The sequence below is a fragment of the Cyanistes caeruleus genome, chromosome 1, assembly GCF_971803275.1.
Source record: "Cyanistes caeruleus chromosome 1, bCyaCae1.hap1.1, whole genome shotgun sequence".
NCBI classification, from domain to species: Eukaryota; Metazoa; Chordata; class Aves; order Passeriformes; family Paridae; genus Cyanistes; species Cyanistes caeruleus.
In genome coordinates this window covers 12,086,230-12,106,581 of record NC_141701.1, presented here as the reverse complement: position 1 = coordinate 12,106,581, position 20,352 = coordinate 12,086,230, and the positions used below count along the sequence as shown (strand labels likewise).

The 20,352-nt window shown below is 40.3% G+C and overlaps 1 protein-coding gene across 33 annotated transcripts in view; it reads right to left on the bottom strand.

Moving 5' to 3' along the window:
• The window catches only part of MTSS1 (MTSS I-BAR domain containing 1), a 125,815-nt gene that overhangs the window by 11,254 nt on the left and 94,209 nt on the right, over nt 1-20,352 (bottom strand). For 12 of the 33 annotated variants that reach the window (XM_086876194.1, XM_086877177.1, XM_086876718.1 and 9 more), the window contains 5 exons: nt 20,065-20,139; nt 8,988-9,145; nt 7,637-7,744; nt 6,575-6,672; nt 4,379-4,589 (listed from right to left, as the gene is read on the bottom strand). In XM_086876194.1, coding sequence (XP_086732320.1) covers nt 4,379-4,589; nt 6,575-6,672; nt 7,637-7,744; nt 8,988-9,145; nt 20,065-20,139 — 650 coding nt within the window. Of the gene's footprint in view, nt 1-4,378; nt 4,590-6,574; nt 6,673-7,636; nt 7,745-8,987; nt 9,146-14,267; nt 14,280-20,064; nt 20,140-20,352 lie in introns of all 33 variants that reach the window. The other 21 variants (XM_086876242.1, XM_086876958.1, XM_086877835.1 and 18 more) reach the window with 6 other exon arrangements.

The window sequence follows — 20,352 nt, the reverse complement described above, 5'->3', positions numbered from 1 at the left end:
GTTCTTCTCTGTTCTAAAACCATCTCTTCTGAGAAAAAGTTTAAAATTAACAGTATAAAGCTAAAACTATGCTCTGCAGTGACAAGCAGTGCCCCAAATGTACATTTGTACAAGTGTAGCTTGGTGTCTGGTCCCTCAGATGAGCCATGGCTTGTTCTTGGACAGTGTCCTGCTGTTTGGTGTGGTATGCCAACAGGGATATAAAAACAAAGATTTTTTGAGCTACTGGACAGTACAATTACATTTTCCATCTGCTGTCAGACTAACCTATAAAAGGACCATGGTTATCTTTGATTATTTGTAGCCTTTGTTTGCTATTCAGTGCTATTCATATAGAGCATTGCTTTCTTAACCCTCTCCCTTTCTCAGATAGAAGATGGAGCTTCCTGGACAAGAGCTTCCTGGACAAGAGTCTCCCAGGAGACCAAATCCTAATGATGAGCGTGGTCCAATGTCCCTCTAGAATCAGTGGAAGATGGTCTCAGCTACTTTTAGAAAACCCTGGATACTGACTCAAGGTCACCTCCTCAATTTGTGTAATTTCCAGGAATCTGCCTCTACTGACACTTCTTTCTAGTGAGGGACAAACTATTACAAAGCAACTTAGAAAAGGAATTTTAGGAGAAACAATATCTGGTGATAACTTACAGATATGTTTCAGTTTGGACTTGATTTATGTTTTTTGTTTCACTTGTTTGCTTTTGGTGGGTTTTTTTGTTCTGTTTTGGAGGTTTTTTTAAGATCTGATTTGGAAGCATTTCTTAATTTAAATGGAAAACTGAATAGCTGTAACAATGTATTTCCCCTATTTTAACTTGCAGCTATTTCAAGCAATGGAATCTAACTAAAAGCAGTCTCTTTCCAACTTTATAACCTGTACGTGCAGAAACAACTTCACATTCAGTTTCCCTCTACTCCATTGTTTAGGGAAAGTGCTTTCCAGAGCATTCTAATAATAAAGACTTATCTCTCTGTTGACAGCTCATCAACATTTTTATCTTCACCTGCTTCTTTCACTCCCTTTGCTTTCATCTCCATGAAGTGACAAGCAGCCTGTAAAATCCAACTGTATAACTGATTCCCCTCTCATGTTCACTTCAAATCTAGTGGATCCTACTATTATCATTCCCAGAATCAGACATCACTATACTACTATCACATCATGTCATCACAGATACTCCCAGGCCTCAGTCTGCCTACCACACAGGCCAATGTGTGGGTTTAGCAGCACCAGCCACATCCAATGTCCTTCCAAGAGCCACTCTCTGCTTCCAGCAGGTCTGTCAGAAGAGCTTTTTACGAGGTCGATGTGTGTCATGGCCAATGCTGGCCATGACTGACCTTACACCTGGCATTTAAAGAAACTGCTTCACTCAAGAAAGAGACCTGTGATGCTTTTCCAGCTGTTCAGCTACATCCAAATGCACCCCTTTAATAATTATTATTAAAGCCTTTTACAGTGACCTTCCCACACGTACACCCAAGTGCTACAGGCTAACACTTTTACTCTCAGCGATGATGCAGAAAGGTGATCCTCAGACACCAGTGAAAGAGCAGTCTGTTTTTATAATTGCTCTTTTTCCTATCTTCTATGCGAAGTGTGATAACGGCAAAGACTTACTACTCTTACTAACAACTACAGGCTGGAAAGCAATCTTCATTTTGTCAGCCATCTCTCCTCTGTCTGTCTTGTTTCAATCTCCAGCTACTCTTTATTTGAGATTCCCATCAACTCCCTACCCCCCATCTGTGATTTTGAGGAAATTCAGTTTAGTTTTCAGTGACACTGGCCTGTCTAAAATACAGGCAAGCTTTTATACATAACAGCTTCACATAACTCATATATTCACATTTCTATAATATGGGAATTTTACATGGCCCCCTTATACTTTTTTTTTCTAAAACTCATTATTAAAATAAAAAGGGCTTTGTTGATCCAACATATGCCACAGTGTGTAGCTAGCAAATATCAGCGTTCACCTGCACAAGATATACAGCTTTTAATTTCCTTTGTTGGTTACAAAGCTTGCTTTTCTGCCTTCTCAGTGTCACTACCAGAAACAATGTCATCAGTGTTTGAGACAGAGCAGCAGCCCCCTCCCACCCAGCACGGATGCTCCAAGCACAGCCCCACAGGGAGATCTGTCAGTTGGTTAGAGACACACAACACAGGGTAACGCTGCCCACTGAACAGCTTCTGCTCAGCTCACAGTCACAGTTATCTGTCAGCACAACACACACAATTTACTTAGTGCTGAACATACAAAGCAAGACACTTAAGCAAAGATGAAGCGGCCAGGCAATGATCTGTTACCTTTTCCTCTGCGTAAAGGTAAACAGAACCAGAGACATACAGAGCACATACCTATTTGTTATACCAACACACTACACTTGTCACACTGCTGCAGCCTTCTACAGCTCATGAAAAGCTCAAGTGATGCTTGGATCAGTTTGCAACCTTATGGAAAGTTTCTAAAATGAAGTGAAAGCATATGAACTTAGCTGGTGTAAATCAGTGTGACGCCCATTGACTTCCAGGATGTTCTGCCACCTGATACCAGCGTAAGTTCTCTCCTCTGCTTAACAGGGGAATTTGCAAAGAGAGGTGTTGGTTTTTTTCATGCTAAGAGCAATTGCATCCTTGTCTGCAAACACAGCATCATCATGTGGATTACTGCCCTTTTATGTAGGTGCAGTGGATACTATGAAAACCAAAGATGATGCTAGCATGTGTAACTGATGTATGTATCTTAAAAGTCAACTTCCTTACCTTGTTACTATTCCAGTTTACTTTATTATTGCTCATTTACTTTTTTGCATTTCACTTAGGTTAGCCATAGCCAATCTAAACAAAACATTCATTTTATTAGTGTGCACAAAGTTCTTCAGGATGTCATCTATAAAAAAAAAGCTGATGTGTCCAGACTGGGGACAGAAGAGGTATCATTTGAAAAGAAATCATTTCTATTAAAATGAAAGAAGGAAATACATTTAAAAACTATTGAGCTTCCCTTGAGAATGTGTTCCAAGCCTAAATAACCAATGGTTTTTTGGATGATCCTTAAAAAATTTCTCTAAAGGTACTACTTACTAAATGCTCTGCAAAAGGCAAGGGTCTTTGTGCTATCAAAGGTGGTCTAGGGTTGTTTACATGGGCAGGTGACACTTGATAACTACTAATACTTGCTGACTATGAGCATTAACACTCTCCAACCATGCCTACAAAACTACCTACTCCCCAACATGTAAAAAGGAGTGCAACTACATTTTTGAAGTAAAAGACAATTTTCTCCAGTGACCTGAGGGTGCATTAAAGTACGTAATATGCAACAACAGGACATTAGATCCTTTTCACTTTGTAGCTAAGAATTTCAATGGTATTTATAATGTGAGCAGGCAATTTAGGCTTGTTTAAAAATGTTACAGTTGCTGTGTGATTTCTTAAAAAAAAAAAAAAGCAGCAAAGAGAATTCAGGTGTTGAAAGATACAGGCCATGGAGCATTGCAAACCTTCGCCTGCAGATGGCCACTGAGTTTTTAGAGGAATGAACAAAGAGAGTAGCAGCTTCCTTCTGCAGACCCAAAAATGCTCAGTGAAAGTTTGCTTATATTTGTATTGAAATCCTCTTTGTCTGACTGGCTTCAGGATGTCATTATATATGACTACACAAACACTCATTTCTTATGAGTTCCATAAAGAATTAATAATGCCTGCCATTTTCATGCAGAAACCTTATTTCTGCAAGGTGCTCAACTGAGAGTCCAAAATTCAAGCCTATCCACAGAAATGGGTGTCATAAAAAAAGGGCAAAACCAATTCTGTATGATAATGCTGGTAGCATTTAGAGTATTCCAGACCCTTTGAAGAGGAGGAATAAAAGAAGTCTCTCTAATGCCAAAGCCACCAGTATTAGTGCTATGTCAAAAGGATGTTCTGGCATCAGTATTTGCCCATTAAACAGCAAAAAGCCACCAGTTATAAAACACTTGCAACCTGTGCAGGATATTAACTGTAACCTCAATGGGTAAGGTGAGTATTATTCCCTCCTATAAGGTGGGACTTCTTGCTCTTTGTCCTCTGTATTTATCTCTAAGTCTGTATTTATCTCAAAGTCAGGCATCTAGGCTCCCTCAAGGAACAGAGGGAAAACTGTATTGCCCAAGAGCAACTCATCCTTTTTATGTAAAAGCAGCATAAATCACTCTAGCTAGAGGCCCAACTTTTGGATAAATGAAATGCACTGAGACAACCCTTACCCTCAATGTTTAAACTGACTCCAAGGTACCCCAAAACCACATCAGATCCTTTTTCTGGAAGGTGAGCTAAGTTACAGAGTACAGCTCACACTCAGGTTTTTGTTCTCATGCTTGCACGTACCTGGTTAGGTGCTTCTGGTGGCATGGGGGATGGCGATTTGGACTGGAAAGCATCCTGGGACATGAATCCAGAATCATGGGAGGACACACTGGACAGCCTCATGGGTGCCTGCTGAGGCAGATTGGAGCTGCGATAGCGATAGTGTGAACTAGGTGAGTGCGAGTGCGAGCCACTGGACCGGGAATCACTACTGTTAACGCTGTTCAGACTGCTGTGAGAGACAAAAGGAACAGAGAAAGGAAAGGGGAGAGGAAAAGACACAAGGGCGGGGTGGGGAGAGACCCATATACAGTACAATTAACATTCCACATGTCTCTAGCAACAGGCAGCATAAACCGGAAAAGAAAAATGTTGAAAAATTAAATATATATATATATGCACATATATATCAGTAAAGAACCATAAGCAGCTGCAGTATCCCTGGCGACCAGAGAGAAAATGGCATTTTATCTTGAGTGTTATTCAATGATCAAATCCTAATCACTCAGACTTCAAATTCAGGTTAAGGATGAAGGAATTGCTATATGCCCTCCCTGGGATTTGTACAGCACTTGCTCAGAAAGTGCCTGCTGATGGTTCTCTCCTATTTCTGACTTACATTTGGCCCAAATTTTCAACAGGATTTCTAGCAGGGGGACCAAAGACATTGGAGTTCATCTAAGTCTGTCTCTAGGCATGCTGCTGTAAGATAGCCAACAGGACAATGTGTGAGACTTTTGAAAGCATCACCAAACTCTGAAGTGATGCTTCAGAGTACCTGGGACACGTTTTGCTCACTTGAAGGCTTCCTACCAAATAAAACACGTGACAGCACATGGAGTAAAGCCAAGCCACTGGGTATGGAGCTTTAGTTAGTAACAAGGACAACCAGAGAATTAAGCCCCCAAGTTAATATCCATGAAAACAAACCAAAGTGATTTTTCAAAGAGATTGATTTTTAATCCTCAGAATCCATGCACGACAGTAAGGACATGCCAGCCACAACGTGGGAGCTTTCAGAATCTCCTGCTGGGGTGGCTGAGCAGGACGAACAGGATGGACCAACCTGATGGGGCTTCCTGCTCCATTGGCAGGAGCCTGGCCTTAGGGATGGCTCTAAAGGATACACAGGTGTGGCCTGCCCCTCCTGTACACCAATGCCACGTACAAAGAAGATGTGCAAGTCAGCTTGGAGCAGAGGAAGAGGAGCTCTGCTTTATTTTACCCACACACATCAGTCTGTGCCATACAGGTTTTACCGTACAAGAAGATGAAATTGATTAGGAAGAGATGATGAATTTTTGTGGGTTTTTTTGCCATTTTCTTTTATAGCTTCAGGATATTGCATCTTTAAGCCTGTGCTCATTGCTCTAAATATGCACGTTTTCACATATATATATATAAAAGTACTGACTTTTTTTTTATATATATCTGCATGCAGAGACAAGTAGGTACATAGAAGTTGTGTTCACTTGCTCTGACATGCCGTAGGTAGCTTTGCTCATACACAGGGAACCTGTAGTACACAGTTCATAAAGCAAACTGAAAGGTAATCATTTGAGAGCAGCTAGAGAGGTGTTGAGCAGAATACACAACAGGGTAACTTCCTTTTCAGTAAAAGGAAAGAGTAAATGTAGACACCAGGATATGGGGGCAACATGCTAATAAACTGTTTCATGAGAGAAAACAGTTTTTACAGAGAAAGCATAGACAGAATCCAGTGTTTCAACATATTTCAGGACAGCATTAGACAGCATTAAACAGTCAAAAAACTTGTATCAAAAAAGCATTTCCATCTACCAGACTGATAGGGCAATTGTCAAGGATGTTCTTTCCCTTTTCAAACAGTTTAACTTACTGATTAGTAACAGCTACTTAGAATAATCTAAAAAGTCATCACATGAAAAACAGAAAAGGAAATTATGAATGGACAATCTCAGAGTTTAGATCAGTACAGTCTGCTCTTTGATCCAATATGGATTCAAGAGAACTGAATCAAAAGTATCTTCAAGTTGTGTTGAGTTCAAAAGCTGTTCAGTCATGTCCATCCTTTTTAATATCCCCAGCACACACTTAAGTGAGTAAAGACCATGAGGGACTGTTTCAGTAAGACTTGTTACTTAAGATTTAAGAATGTGTACAAATCCATTTCACAGTCTGAACTTGCCTCCCTTTGCCCCCAAAAATGTTAAAAATAAATATTACCAATTGACTTACCTGCAAACACTAGATTTTCTGGACATGGTAGTACTGGGAGAGGATGGAGGAGTCTGGTAAGACCAGCTGTAATCAGAACCTTTCAAATCTAAAATTACCTGATGGAAGATAATCAATAGCATCAAGGATGTGGAAAATTTTTGGCCTATTAAATAAAGCATCTGCTTGTCATACAACATTCATCCCTACTACAAACTTTCAGTGCCAACTGAGTCTCAGTTCTCTTCCTAAATTCCTGTACCACACAGGAGAGTTGGTTTCATCCTCGGCTTTCTTTGTACTACCATACTTAAACACTAATGCTGCCACCATAGAAAGAAAGTTCAGATCTGAATGGAAAAAACTTTTAAAAAAAGTAAATTGGAGATTTATTTTTGGCATTAAGGAAGCTTTTCTGGTTTTTGTTTCTTTTGTTTTGCTTGGTTTGACTTAAAAAATTATTACAGCCTTTGAGTTGAAGTACTGTAACATTTTAAACAATTAACTGAAGATTCAGTATTCAGCCACAACAGAGCTTTACACTTCTAGGTCAATGATAAGGTGATTATGAAGTATGACAACAAACAAAACTGAGTTCACACAGCAGGGCTGCAGAAAAATGTCCCATTTGGATTCATTTAATGACACACATTTTCCTATGCATTTCAAGGACAGCATGGAAAAATGCTTACATGTTAGACTCCATCAAGATACATAACCCCAGAAATTTTGGGACTACAAAAAGACAGGGATGCTCAAATGTAGGGCAAGGAGATGACACTCATTTCTCAAACACTCTCAGCAGAAATGGGGCATCTTCATTCCCTTCAAAGTGTTAGTGCTACCACTTCACTCTGATCTCACCAAATATTTTAGGGGTACTCAGCCCCTGAAAACAAATTTTCACAACAAAAAAGATGGTGTTTTTTTAATTGCTCATGTTAAAAATGAACTTGCTGCCACAAAGCTTCTACAAAACATCACATTAAGCCACTGAACATTAGTAGTCAATATTCCTCACAACACAAAAGAAAAAGTGGTGTAAGCCACAAATAAAATGTTTTCCAGGTAATAAGAGCTAACCTGTTCACTTGAGGATGGCAATTTGTGTGGATCCATGGTGAGACTTTTCAGGTCATCTGATATGGTTTGTAAATGGGTTATTTCTCCTAGCATTGATATTTCTTCTTCCTGAAAAGAAAAACAATGCAGGCTAACCACAGCCTTGGTTTTAAAAATCAGACCTGTAACACAGTATATGACCTTTATCATTTTGCTTAACTGTGGGGATGCCCAGTGGAGCTGCATTTTCTTTCCACATTAAGTAACTATGAAAGGTTGAAAATATTAATTTAGAGTTTTGTAACTAACTTAGGATTTCTATAAATTCTAAGGCCCAGAAATCTTTTCTCTCATCAAGATAAAAAAGCCTCAGCCTTCTTTTTGTGACATCTTCAGAAAAAATGTCAGTTTTGCTGCACTTGACAAACACCTAACTGTTCTATGTACACTCACGAATGTGCCCTAAAAATTTTAAGCTTAGGTGTAAACAGGGGTTAAATTCATAGCTTTTGATAGTTAAGTTAAAGACATTATACAGCTACAGAGCATTAATACATCTGTGATTGATTCTGGCTCAAATTACATCAACAGCTAACTCAGAGGATGATTCCTGCACTGTAAACTACTACATTAATTCCTTAGCTACCGTTTCTTCCAGGTCCTCTGAGTCTGGAATCCATCTCCTCCTGCTCAGCCATGACTTTCCTAATTCTCTAACTATGAGGTTTTCTGTTGAGACTGATGTTCTTTGTAAACAAGCACTGGGAACATTTTCCCAGTACGCTGGTGACCCTTCAGAAATGCGCCTCACTTGCACAAAGCCATGAACAATTCCTTGTCAGGCTTCAGACTACCTGAGAGAATGAACATTTACTCAAACCTTTCCAATGAACTGAAAAACTGTCATGTAGAAGAAAAGGAGCTATCAGAAAACTGCATGGAAGCAGCCTGCAATTTGTCAGATAATGTCATTATATACACAGGGGAGGTCTTGAAACATTTATCAGTCCTAGCACTGGAGTAGGAGTAAGGAGGATTTTTATTAAAATGTGATGTTAAGAAGAAAAGCAGTGGAAAAAATGCATTTGTAATGTCTCAGGCTGGAATGCATAAAGAACACAAACCGACTTCAGTCTTTGTGCTCGTCATTTACCCACCAGTCACCTTGAAGATATTCAGTGTATTCCATTGCTGAATTACTCCAAACGCCTACAAGAAAGGTCCCTACTCTCACCACTTGCTAGACAGAGATATAGGCTGGATTTTGGCTCTAGAAATTAATTTCCAAGACATAATGAGATACTCTCTTCAGAGGCTTCTGGCCACTTATCTAATCTGTGAATTGTACTGACTGAAAACGAAGAGCTCTTACGATCACAGGGCGCAGCATCGAGATGAAAGCACAGAATCGACCGCGCTCCTCGATCAGAGCCTTTCTGACAGCTTGCTTCTCGGTCTCCTCAAGCAGCAGGTACTTATCATTGACATCTTGTAAAGCACTATCCAGCTGGGGCTGAATGTCACCCCGTCCTGTATGCAGGAAACAATCAAGAGCACATATTGTCAAAACTGTGCCTCTCCAGAGAAGATAACATTATTTTCAGCCAGCACTGCTGCTGGATTGTGCTTTTGTAATTCAAGTATCAACCAGCATTTTTCTTTAATTCTGATTAGTAAGGATATATCCCTCCCCCAATTAAACCAAGCATTTCAAAGCATTTATTTTTCCCCGTTTGCACAGAATAGAAGTCCAGCTCAATTCAAAAGGTTTCACAAGCCAAAGACAGCATTTTAAATAAGGACTTTATCAGAGCATTAGCTGTAGAAACTCTTCACATCATCCTCACTGAGAACCAACATCTTACTGCCTGGGAGAGTATAAATCACTAGACCAGATGTACTCCTCCTCCTTCTTGCATTTGTGCTTAATAAGGTCCTAGTGAGAATTTTGTGGAGCCACTAAAGGAATCAATCAGTCTCCTACACAAAATGCTACTATGGACATCATCATTTGACCACTGGGTTCAAGTACTCTGCACAAACCAACTGCTGAAACCATTTTCTTCATTCCTGAGTCCAAACTAAACCAAACCTTTCAACATAGGTTATAGGTTATAGGTTATATTTGACATATATGTCCAATATATGTCAATGGATATAATAAAATTCCAATGTTTTCCAATTTAAAAGCTGCACCATGTTAATTAGTCAACTAATAATACCAAAACTTTCTGTGACAGTAAGTACCTTATTCTGTGCTGACTGCTTACACTGCATCATGCCAAAAAATATTCCTCTAGGAATTAAGAGCTATTGCTTAGATATATTATAACTAATAAGGTTGCTTTTGCAAGATGTTTTCATGCAGCTTACACACCTAAATATTTTAAAGGACCTCAGTTGTATAAATTTGTTGTAAATCTTCCAGAAATGTCATCACATGCAATTTAACTACCAGGAAGGTAACACTGAAAAGATGGTGGGTGAGTTACAAACAGCTACCCAAAATCAATTTTTTGGGTGATAACTTTTCTGTACAGAGGATTTAAAGCTAGGACCAAGAGGAAAAAAGTCTCTTTATGTGTGTAGCACACAATGCAGATGACTGAGTGTCAGGCTTACAAAGGAAAAACCTTTGCCTTAATATTACATGTTTTTCCTTTATACTCCAGAGCAAGGCAAAACCATCAGCCTCCTTGCACTGATACACAGCCAGAGCTGCAGGAAAAGAGAGCAGCAATGGAAGCAAAGAGAATCACACTGGCTTAGGGGAATTACAGGCTGGATATATCCAAATCTCCTCTGTACAGAGTTAGACATAGTCCAGATAAAATGCACTGACACCCACATGCAGAGCTCTGCAATGGATCCTGGAAGAATCACATGCTGTGCAACATGGACACGGCCACCACCAAGGCCACCTGGTACCAAACTTTCAGCACTGTCTGATCCTGCAGATCAGTCTGGCTGCTCTGATGTGGTGTAAAACTGTTTTGGAAGTAAATAAACTTTAAGAACAGAGTCTAATGTTTCTCTGCTCCCTCCATCAAAATCAGCATCTACCAGATACAAGCTATAGCACAGTTTTGGGTACCTCCCTGAAGGTCCTGTGCCTTTTTGTCTGTCACACTCAAGAGACAAACTGGGCCTTCCTGCTTCAAGACCATTCTGTACATTTTAGTCCCCCTCATATTCTGCCATCAGATGCAGTGGTTAAACATTTCATACTTCTCTGGAATTGTTTCTTTAGGAAACAGAAACTTGCATCATTGCTCAGGCCCTTTTTGAGTGCTGCCTGGAATTACAGTGGGTAAAATAACCACCTCTTGTTCAAGCCTAGATACTGGCTCACTACCATGGAGGCACCAAATGTAAAATATATTAGCTGCAAACTAAATCAAACATTCAGTAGTTCAGCTCTGCAGAGCTGCTATAAACATTCAGCTGCACCATCATAATCATGCACATAATACAAATCCTTGTTAAATGCATTTGCCTATGCAGTAAGAACACACACACTTAAAAAGCAAATGGACACCATTGACAAAGTGAGTTCAATTATAGTGAATTTTGGTACTTTCTGTGGACCTCAGAGTAGGACATTGTGGACCAGAGAAACAAGAGCAGCCAAAACCTGGGGCAAGAATAAACCTCACTTGCACCTGTGTAATTCACTCAAGTGAATGAAGTTGTTAGGATAATGCTCAGGCTGGTATTTTAACCCTTTGGTCAAAGCATGTGTAAAACTGCACCATTCTCCAACTTCCTCTGTACCTCTACAAAATTCCCATTTTATTACTTCCAGTGAGTCAGTACAGTAACAAACACACCAGTTCTCACCAGCATTTTCACAGACACATTTTTATGCTCAGGGGCATTTGGGCAGTCTATGAAAACACAGAAGCTCTCAGGTATAATCCAGAGCAGAAAACATGCTTAGGTGAATCATTCAGATGAGGCTCTGAAGCCAGATGTTTACAGATGAATACAGCTCTTTCCTGGTGACTTCTCATAACTCATCTTTTAGGAGGAGGAAAGCTTTATCAACATCCTTTGAAAGCTCCACAATGCAGACATCAATCTAGCAGTCTTTTGAGAGCAGGCATAGCTCTTCCCACTCCCTGAATCGCCAGCTGCACTCAGCTTAGGAAAATTGAGGGGTGAGATCTCTGCTTAATTGAACCAGTTTCCTTTGCTAAGCAGAGCAGAGCACATCCCACAGCAGCACTCTACACCCAGAGAACACCAAAGGTGTGAGGGCCAACTGCTGACCACCTCTGCTCCTCAGACACCTTGGGTCTCCACTGATTTCAGTCTGCTACTTATCCCAGAAGGGAGTATTGACCACTGGAGAGCAATGCAGTTCTTTTCCCCCTTGAATGACAAGGAGAAGGTTAACTGGCCAAGGCAGTATTTTTGATGATTGCAGTATTTTTGTTGTGGTCACAAGGCACGCTTTCATAAGGAACACCAGCAAGTGATTATTTCCTTCAGCCCACATTCTCTGGCCTTTAGGTTATGCATTCCAAAACACTTCCAACCAACACAACTACCACAATGATATAAGATAATTCCAGAACAGTCTTATCATGCAGTAGCTGTAAAAGTGCACCTGGAAGGACACTCCTACCCCAGCTGCAGGCAGGTTTGAGTGACCCACCACAGCAATCAGCGACAGCAATGGTCAAAAGCATCCAATGTAGGCACAGGTTGCTGGTCTGCAACCAGCCTGACACGAACGGGAGGGAGGGATGGTTCTGAAGAGCATATCCCGCTGCACCCAGAAGAACAAGTCAACAACTTGAACACTGAGGAGGAATTCAAATCCAGCCTTTCTCAAAGTGGAGAGAGGAGCAGAAATGCAAGACCAGAAGTTGTGGACTGAATTCTCCAACAACACCATGCTCCAACAGCCTGGTGACCTGTGTCTGGACACAGGCAAGTGACAGCTAATCATATGCAGGGAGCTGAACTGCTTCTTATCAAAAGTAACATGGCTCTGCTGCTACTTCAAGGACAGTCTCAATATGCTACCCTCACAGCAGGTGCTTTACATCATTATCACAACATGCAAGGGCTTTAAAGGACCAACATGCAACAGAACTTGCATTTTACAGTGTTTTATGTGAATTCTGGCTGAAAGCCTCATGCAATTTCTAAAAAAACTATTGTACAAAAAGAACTTTAATGAAGGAAAAATATTAGGGAAAAAGGAAAAGGCAAATCTAATTTTCAACCCAGTTTCATGCCTACATTTTGTAAGACAATTTAAACTAGCAAAACTCTCAGCAACACCCAAATAGAACAATTTTTAAATTCTCTATGTGCAAGTTGGACTGCTAAATTTTAATGCCATTATTGACAATGCAATGCAGCAAATATTGGTGAAATTACTATTTTCCATGTCTTCATGTAAAGACTGTTCCCTTCCACTTTTTTAAGCATCTGCACAGAACTTGAATATTCAATATTGGACACTTTGACAGAGCGGCAGAATTTACATGGTGTGAGGTAATGCTGAGTACACCTCTACTTGTACAAGCCAAAGTCAGTCATTCCCAAACCACCTTCTTTACAAGAGCACACCTGCTCCAGCTGCCAGAATGAACACCTCCTTTAAGTTCTGCACAGTAAAGCCAACAAATTAACTAATACAGTGCTGAGAACAGAAGAATTCTGCCATCATTTATGGAAAGGTGAAAAACCTCATGACTGGGATTAACCTCAGACTCCTTCAGAAATCAAATCCGAGTCTTTCTGTCGGCTACTGGAGATATGAGTCAGCTGCTCATGTTCAAAAGTGCAAAGTTTTGCCTTAACGGAAAAGCTACAAGTTGCCAAATAACATTTCTAGATTGAATTACAAACCAGGAAAACCACAATGTGTGGTTTCAAAAATGGGGACAAGCAGCAGGCTCAACAAGGCCCAGCTCCAGGAGTGGAGGCGTCTTGTTTGAGAGCTTGCTGATTTAATCAACCCAGGCTTCTCCCAAAGGCAACACCTACATCACACTACACTTACAAGTGCAGGTATGAGTACTTTGCTCAGATTCAGAAACCCCATGCTTCATTCACAATCTCAAGGCAGCTACTTTAAATATGCAAAACAGCTGAAACAGCAACCCGATTTAAACATATTTGAGATGTGATCAGGCAACAGGAGACAATTGTGATGCTGAATTCCAACCCTTTCCCGAGCATGAATTAAATATAGTGATTTCTTATCTATCGGGTAAGAAAGATGCATGCGATTTTCAGAAAAAAGGGAATTTGGATCACAGGTTACAAAGACCAACATTAAGGACTTTAGGCTCTAGACTTTAAAAGTCATATTAACAACCAGATACTCAATTACTTGATCACCTTGATGACATGTCTATTCCATTTAACTTCTCTCCCAGCTGTGACAAGATTTATCTGTCCATGTTAATCCCTTTCTAAAATAAACCAGAGGTTTTCTTCTTTTACAGTGTTCCAATTAGATGCCAAAAGAAAATAAATCAAAAGATCATTTGTTCATTAAGATTAGGCAATATTTTAGTTGCATTAGAAATTAAAGTCTAGGCAGTTAGTGGAGACCAGACACCATAAAGAGGCCACAGCAAGGGCTACAATAACCAGCCACCAGGGTCACAGCATGGCACAGACTTACCCAGAGCCTCAGCTGTCAGGCAGGTGCGCATGGTGAGAAATTGCAGGACACAAAATTGACACAGAAAGGAAAATAAAAAAAGTCAAACTGGTATTCCAGCATTCCTAGAGTTTAGACATTATCATAAGTGCCAAGACAAGAGAGTGAGCAGTTTGGACTATACTATTTTGACTTCTTCCACTGCTGGCAAAGACAAATGCATCAGTTTTGCATCCCGGTGAGCTGCTGCAAATTAAACCCCAGGTTATTTACCACACAGTTTTATTTTACGATACTTAAACCAGTTTAGGCTCTTCACCGAGAACATGTAAACCTGTGCTTCAGAGAAAGTGAACCACATGGATAACCAGACCCTGGTCAAGTGGCACAAAGCTCATCCCATTGCAGGGAAGAGGGAACTCATACCTGCAGAGCTCTGGGCAAGCACTGCGTGAGTAACCACAGCACTTTTTGATGTTCTCTACTGCAATTACACTAACAGATTGTTAGTTAAATGAAAACCTAATTGCTGATGCAATGTGGAAGAACATCAAAAAGATTAACTATGGTATGTGTATTTTAATTAAAAAGTTTATATAATAAAATTTTGTAATAAAATTGGCTTGCTATCAAAAAGAGGGGAACTATCAAGAGGCCTTCAAAACTCAAGGAACCAAAGTAAATTGAAGAAATGTCTTCAGTCACTGATTTAGCAACATGTCTTCACTGCATTTTTGTAAAGGAGAGCTCACATTATAAGCTGGCAGGGAAAAAATCCCCAAAACATCAAAACACACCAAAAAACCCTGAAGGCACCATGGTCTCATCCACACAGGATTTTTTTTCCTGCAACAGATAAGGATAATTTGCTCATTAGCTTCCCTCCTTCTGAGCCGCATCTTATTGACTCCAGAGTTTTGGCTCTCCAGTCATGGTGCCACACTTGATCAATTTAGAAGAATGAGGCTCCCTCCTGGGGGAGGAAGGCTCTGTCCAGGGATTCTCCCTCCCCAGCCTGCCACTCCAGATGGGGCAAGTGCCATGTACAGAAAGAGTACAAAGTACTTGAATGAGAAGGTCAGCGCTTGCTTTAAGAACTGAGACATTTTTCAGTTATAATTGCATTGAAGAGCTTTATGCTTTTTAGTTTAGAGTGACAGGCTTTGCACAACCATCCTTAAGAGCAGTGTAACAATTTTACTAAGACCAGAGGATAACACAAAAATAGCTGAAAAGGCTCTAAAACAAAAACAGGTCATCTTTCCTAACCAGAAGGAGAAAAAAAAGCACTTTTGGCAGTATTACAGGAAATTAATAATCATGTACAGTAAATTAAAAATCATGTTCTAGTCACTGAATTTCATTAGAATCACAGGATACTTTCCAAAACTGCTGCATACTCAAAAGGAGAGACTATCAATTTGGATACTCAGCATTGATGGGATACAAGAAGAAATGTTGTACTCAATGTTATGGGAATTCTGCAGAAACTTCTATGTATCTTGCAGATAAAACTCAGTTTTCTTATTAACATGTGTTATATTAGTGGGAGTATTACATCCAACATCTTTTTACATATCCACTTGGATTTAAACATTTTCCTCAAAACTCACACAGACTGTGACATGAAGAACCTGCAAACGAAACCTACCAGTCATGTTATGGGCAGAAAGGAAACCTGTCTATTTATTCATTAATAGCCAAGCTGAAATACTGAAAATAGACCAAACATGCACTCCAGATTTTACACATACATTCAGATATATTTTAATTTAATCACTTGATCATTTTTTTTTAAAAATCATGCATTTTGTTAACCTACCCAAACAGTTACATGCAGAGCCACAGCTGCTGACTCTCTTGATTCAATATAGCATCAACAGCTTCTAGCAGCTATGGATCCACTTACAAGGCCCTGACTCAGCAGAAACCTAAGCATGAAATTTATTTTAAGTATATGCATAATTATTCTGCTGACTCAGGTCAGCTGGGCAGACTGATGGCCAATGTTTTTCTGAAAACGAAGAGCAATTTAGAAGATGTCTGCAATTCCATGCACTACAAAACTTCATCTGTTCAGGCAAGAGCTACATGTCAACACTGGGGTGGGCAACAAGCCCTAGGGGCCTCTTCCCCATGGGAACAAGGGTGTAAGGAAAACAATGAACCTTGAAGATCACCTTGACACCCTTGGGGACTTGCATGGATCTCAGAGGTGCACCAGGATCCTATTTAAGAATACACAGATTTAGCTTCAGGTGGATATTTTTTTTTGTGTAAAGATAACAAATAGAGTGAAAATTTTCTCTGTGAGGTCATCTGAAATGCAATACCTTCATTTTGCCATTGTATAACTTTACTAAGAATATCCTAGCAAACTTCCAGAAAGGACCCTGGACTTCCTTTTGTTTTGTTTGGAAAGCCTGGTGTTTTCCCCATCACTTCAAGCTTTGGAAACACCCTTATTGCAATTAACAGACTTACTCTGCAAACATAGTTTCTAATACATGATCTTCAGGCCCAGCCTGAACTTTCAACTCGACCACGTGGAAGGAGAACAAACCATGCACAAGCCGTGGAACAGGCAAACCCCCGTGGATTCGGCCCCTCAGAGCTACTGCAGGGAGCTCAACCTGCAGCATTCCTGCCAGGACAAGCCACAAAGCCCATGACCCTCCTTCCTAAACGTCCTTGGGGTGCAGACAAGGAGCAAGGAGCTGCTGTGCATGCTGCAGCATCAGCTGTGAGAGAACCTCTGCAGCCCAGCATGTCAGGGCCAGGGGACACCACTGCCATGACATGAATGAGGACAGGAGAGGGTTATATTTGAGCTCCTCCATCTGGAGCTGCCCAAAGCAGAAGAAAAACACTTTCCCATAATGTCAGATGGGAAATAGCAGAGTAAGCTTAAAGGACCATTTTAGTAGCATGCGCAGTATTAAAGCAAATCCAGAATTCAGCAAACATCCTGCTTGCCCACAGGTGATCATAAAGTTAATTCAAAAGTATTCTTACAAGTGCTAGGAAGGGAATAAATTGGTTGTTTTAGAGTTCCCATAGGTGAGTCAGTAACTTTACAGAAAAATCAAAGGGACCGGTCCTGGTTGAGGAAGAACACAACAAAAAAAAGTAAGTCTGAAAAACAGAGAAACAGGAGAGTTGAAGACACAGGAAGACATTCATGCACTCAGCCACATGCCTGCCAGCATAGGTTTGCCATAGTTCAAACCTCATTTGTGTCCTAAAGCAGAATCACTTCTGCAGCTTTATCATGTTACACAAGAAGCCCCTTCTTGATTTTTTTATCCCTCGGTAGTAGCAAGAGCAATACACTTCACCACACAGAACATTGAACAGATATGTAAAGGTGGGTACATACAAAAACATGTTCACATCAACATTTGACACTGCAGTCAGACCAAACATTTGACACTGCAATCAGACCAAAGCTTTATTTCCTCATGACAGGGATCGAAACAAAGAAGAGGGGAAAAGGCATCTTCTCCTGTTTTTTTTCTTCTGCATTTAAGCGTTGTAGATAACTTGCAAGAAGGCAGGGAGAACTTCCTCTAATCTTGTCTACTTGTGCTGGGGCCAACAGCTTTGGGCATTTACACTCACAGCCATATGAGCCAAGGCCTCCCTACATCTCTCTAGGGGCCACAGGAACAACTCTCATTCTCAAAAATATTGCAGCTCCTCCTTTTCTCTGTATTGGCTACCTGTGAGTCCTCAGCTCTTCCACCTGCTCCATACACTCAAACATCTCCTGACTCCTGTTGGTTTTGTACTCTGGAGCAAACACCATGAATCTGACAGCAGTTCCAAGGGCAACAGCAAAGAAATACAGCACCTTCACCACAACTCCAAAAGAACATCACAACAGGAAAATTAAGCAAGGGCATTAGATTAATTAAAAAAAAAAACAACCAAACAAAAAACCAAAAAAACCAACCAAACAAAAAAACCCAAAACCGAAACTTCAATCACATCATGGCTGCTATAACAAAAATGGCAAAATGAGGCCTGTTTGACTCCTTGCTCAAAGATGTTCAATCCTGAAGGAGTACAAAACACCAGTTTCCTGACTCTCATCATAAGACTTGGCTCATATTTGAGGAGGGGAATATGAAACCAGAAAATACAAGGACTAAGTCTGCTTGCTTTAACCACTGCTGACAGATGCAGTATGAGAACAGTGGGTTGGTTTTTTTCCAGCAGCTTTTAAGTACTTCTCCTTCCTCTTCACACTTTACAGAAAACAATGTCTCCTTCAATACCGCACACTGATTTATTGAACACTCAAAAGCAGGATGAAGTGGAGATGGAGCCAGACAGCTGCCAATCCACAGAAACAGGCTCAAAAAATGGCTCCTTCTTCACAGATCCCAGACATTCACCCAACCATCCCAGGCTTTTATGTTTTTGTCAGTGCCTACCAACCATACACTGATGGGTTGTTTGAACCACACAAGGACAAGAAGAAATAAGACTAGAAAGGCAGGGAGAAGACAGGAGGAGACATGGAAGGAATATCACAAAGTCTCTAAAGCTGTTGGTCTCAAGTCGGACATTCCATCACACAAAACGAGAAACATGTTTTGGCATCACCCAAAAATAAGATCTCATGTCAAAAAGTCATGTTCCCCTAACAATCACCATTCTGATTTGGAACACTGACAAACAGACACACAGAACCCACTGAGCTAAGCTCCCTTTTGCTGGCTTTCATCTCTCCTTTCCTTATCTCTTATATAAAGTCAGTTAACATTCAAGAGCAGTCTTCCAGTCATCTGGCTTTCTACCAGTGTAATTATTGACTCACCTATATGGAAGGACAGTTAAGAGACAGCTCACCTGTTCTGGGTAACACAAAATTTTAAAATTTCAAGAAACTCCCCACCCCAGCATTTATTTTGCTTGTCCCTAGGTTCACAGTTTTTAGGCAGGAGGGGAAGGACAAGTTTCAACCTGCAGACTGAGAGCTGCTGAAAGCACATTTCAGACCCAGCTAAGAAGATCTCAGTGCAGGAAAAGGAACCAGGAAATCTTCTGTACAAGCCCCTATCATTGCTCCAAAGCCTGGTGGGGTTTGCACTTGGCCAAGAAAAACCCTTAGTGATGGTAATGCTGCAGCTAGCAGTGCTGCTTGTTTCCATGAAAAGAGTGATGAAACCCCTGTGACAAGGTGGTGGTGGGAGAGCAACAGCAGCATGAGATACAGCTGCTAAAAAAGACAAACTACCATTCAGGAAAATTCTCTTTTTCTCCTCACTCATCCTTAGTTTTCTATGATTGCCAAGTGCCCTTCCCCCCTGAAAACAACCCATGCCACCATCTCACAGTCTGATCAATAAAATAAGGTTTAGGAAATTACTGGCTGTTAAAAAAAAAAGAAGAGGAAAAGTAGAAGAAAGGAAGAACAGTGAGAAATGTTAATAGTTAGGGAACATTTACATAATGGCTTTTTTATATTATTCCAAGAGATTCTAGAAAATTTTATGGGTATCTGCACAAGTTAAAAAATACCGTTAAAAGTATCAGTGTTGCTAAAAAGAAAAAGTTAGCAGTAAGGGCTCTATTTTAAAACATGATTGACTTTGCACAAACAGCTTTAAGGCTTTTGTATAAGAACATTAGACAGCAGCTTCAGAATATGATTTAAATGACACATAGTAATTGTATCCTCGTAGTCAAGTAGGTACCAGGAATAGATCAGAGGGACAGATTATTACAGTAGAAAGTCCTATAGCTGTTCAATCTTTGTCAGTGAGCACAGCTCAGAAGGCTCTTTACAGTACAGTATGAAGCAAGTTACCTTTCTTTGCTTTCTTCTGTAGCTTCAGTGTATCAGACGATTTCTTTTTTATCTCTTGGCGGGCTTTTTTGTATTCTAAAAAACACACACAATCCCCATTATCAATATAATCAATGTCAAAATGAATGTTTTTCACAGAAAAGGCTACATTTAAAGACATTAGACTACAAACTTTTAGAGAACAGCTACTGTTAAACAAAGCAGCTTAGAGCTCACATTTTGTAAAGCCTATAGATTTGGCTTAATATAACATTTTAGGGTGTGAGCACATTCACATACCAAAATCTT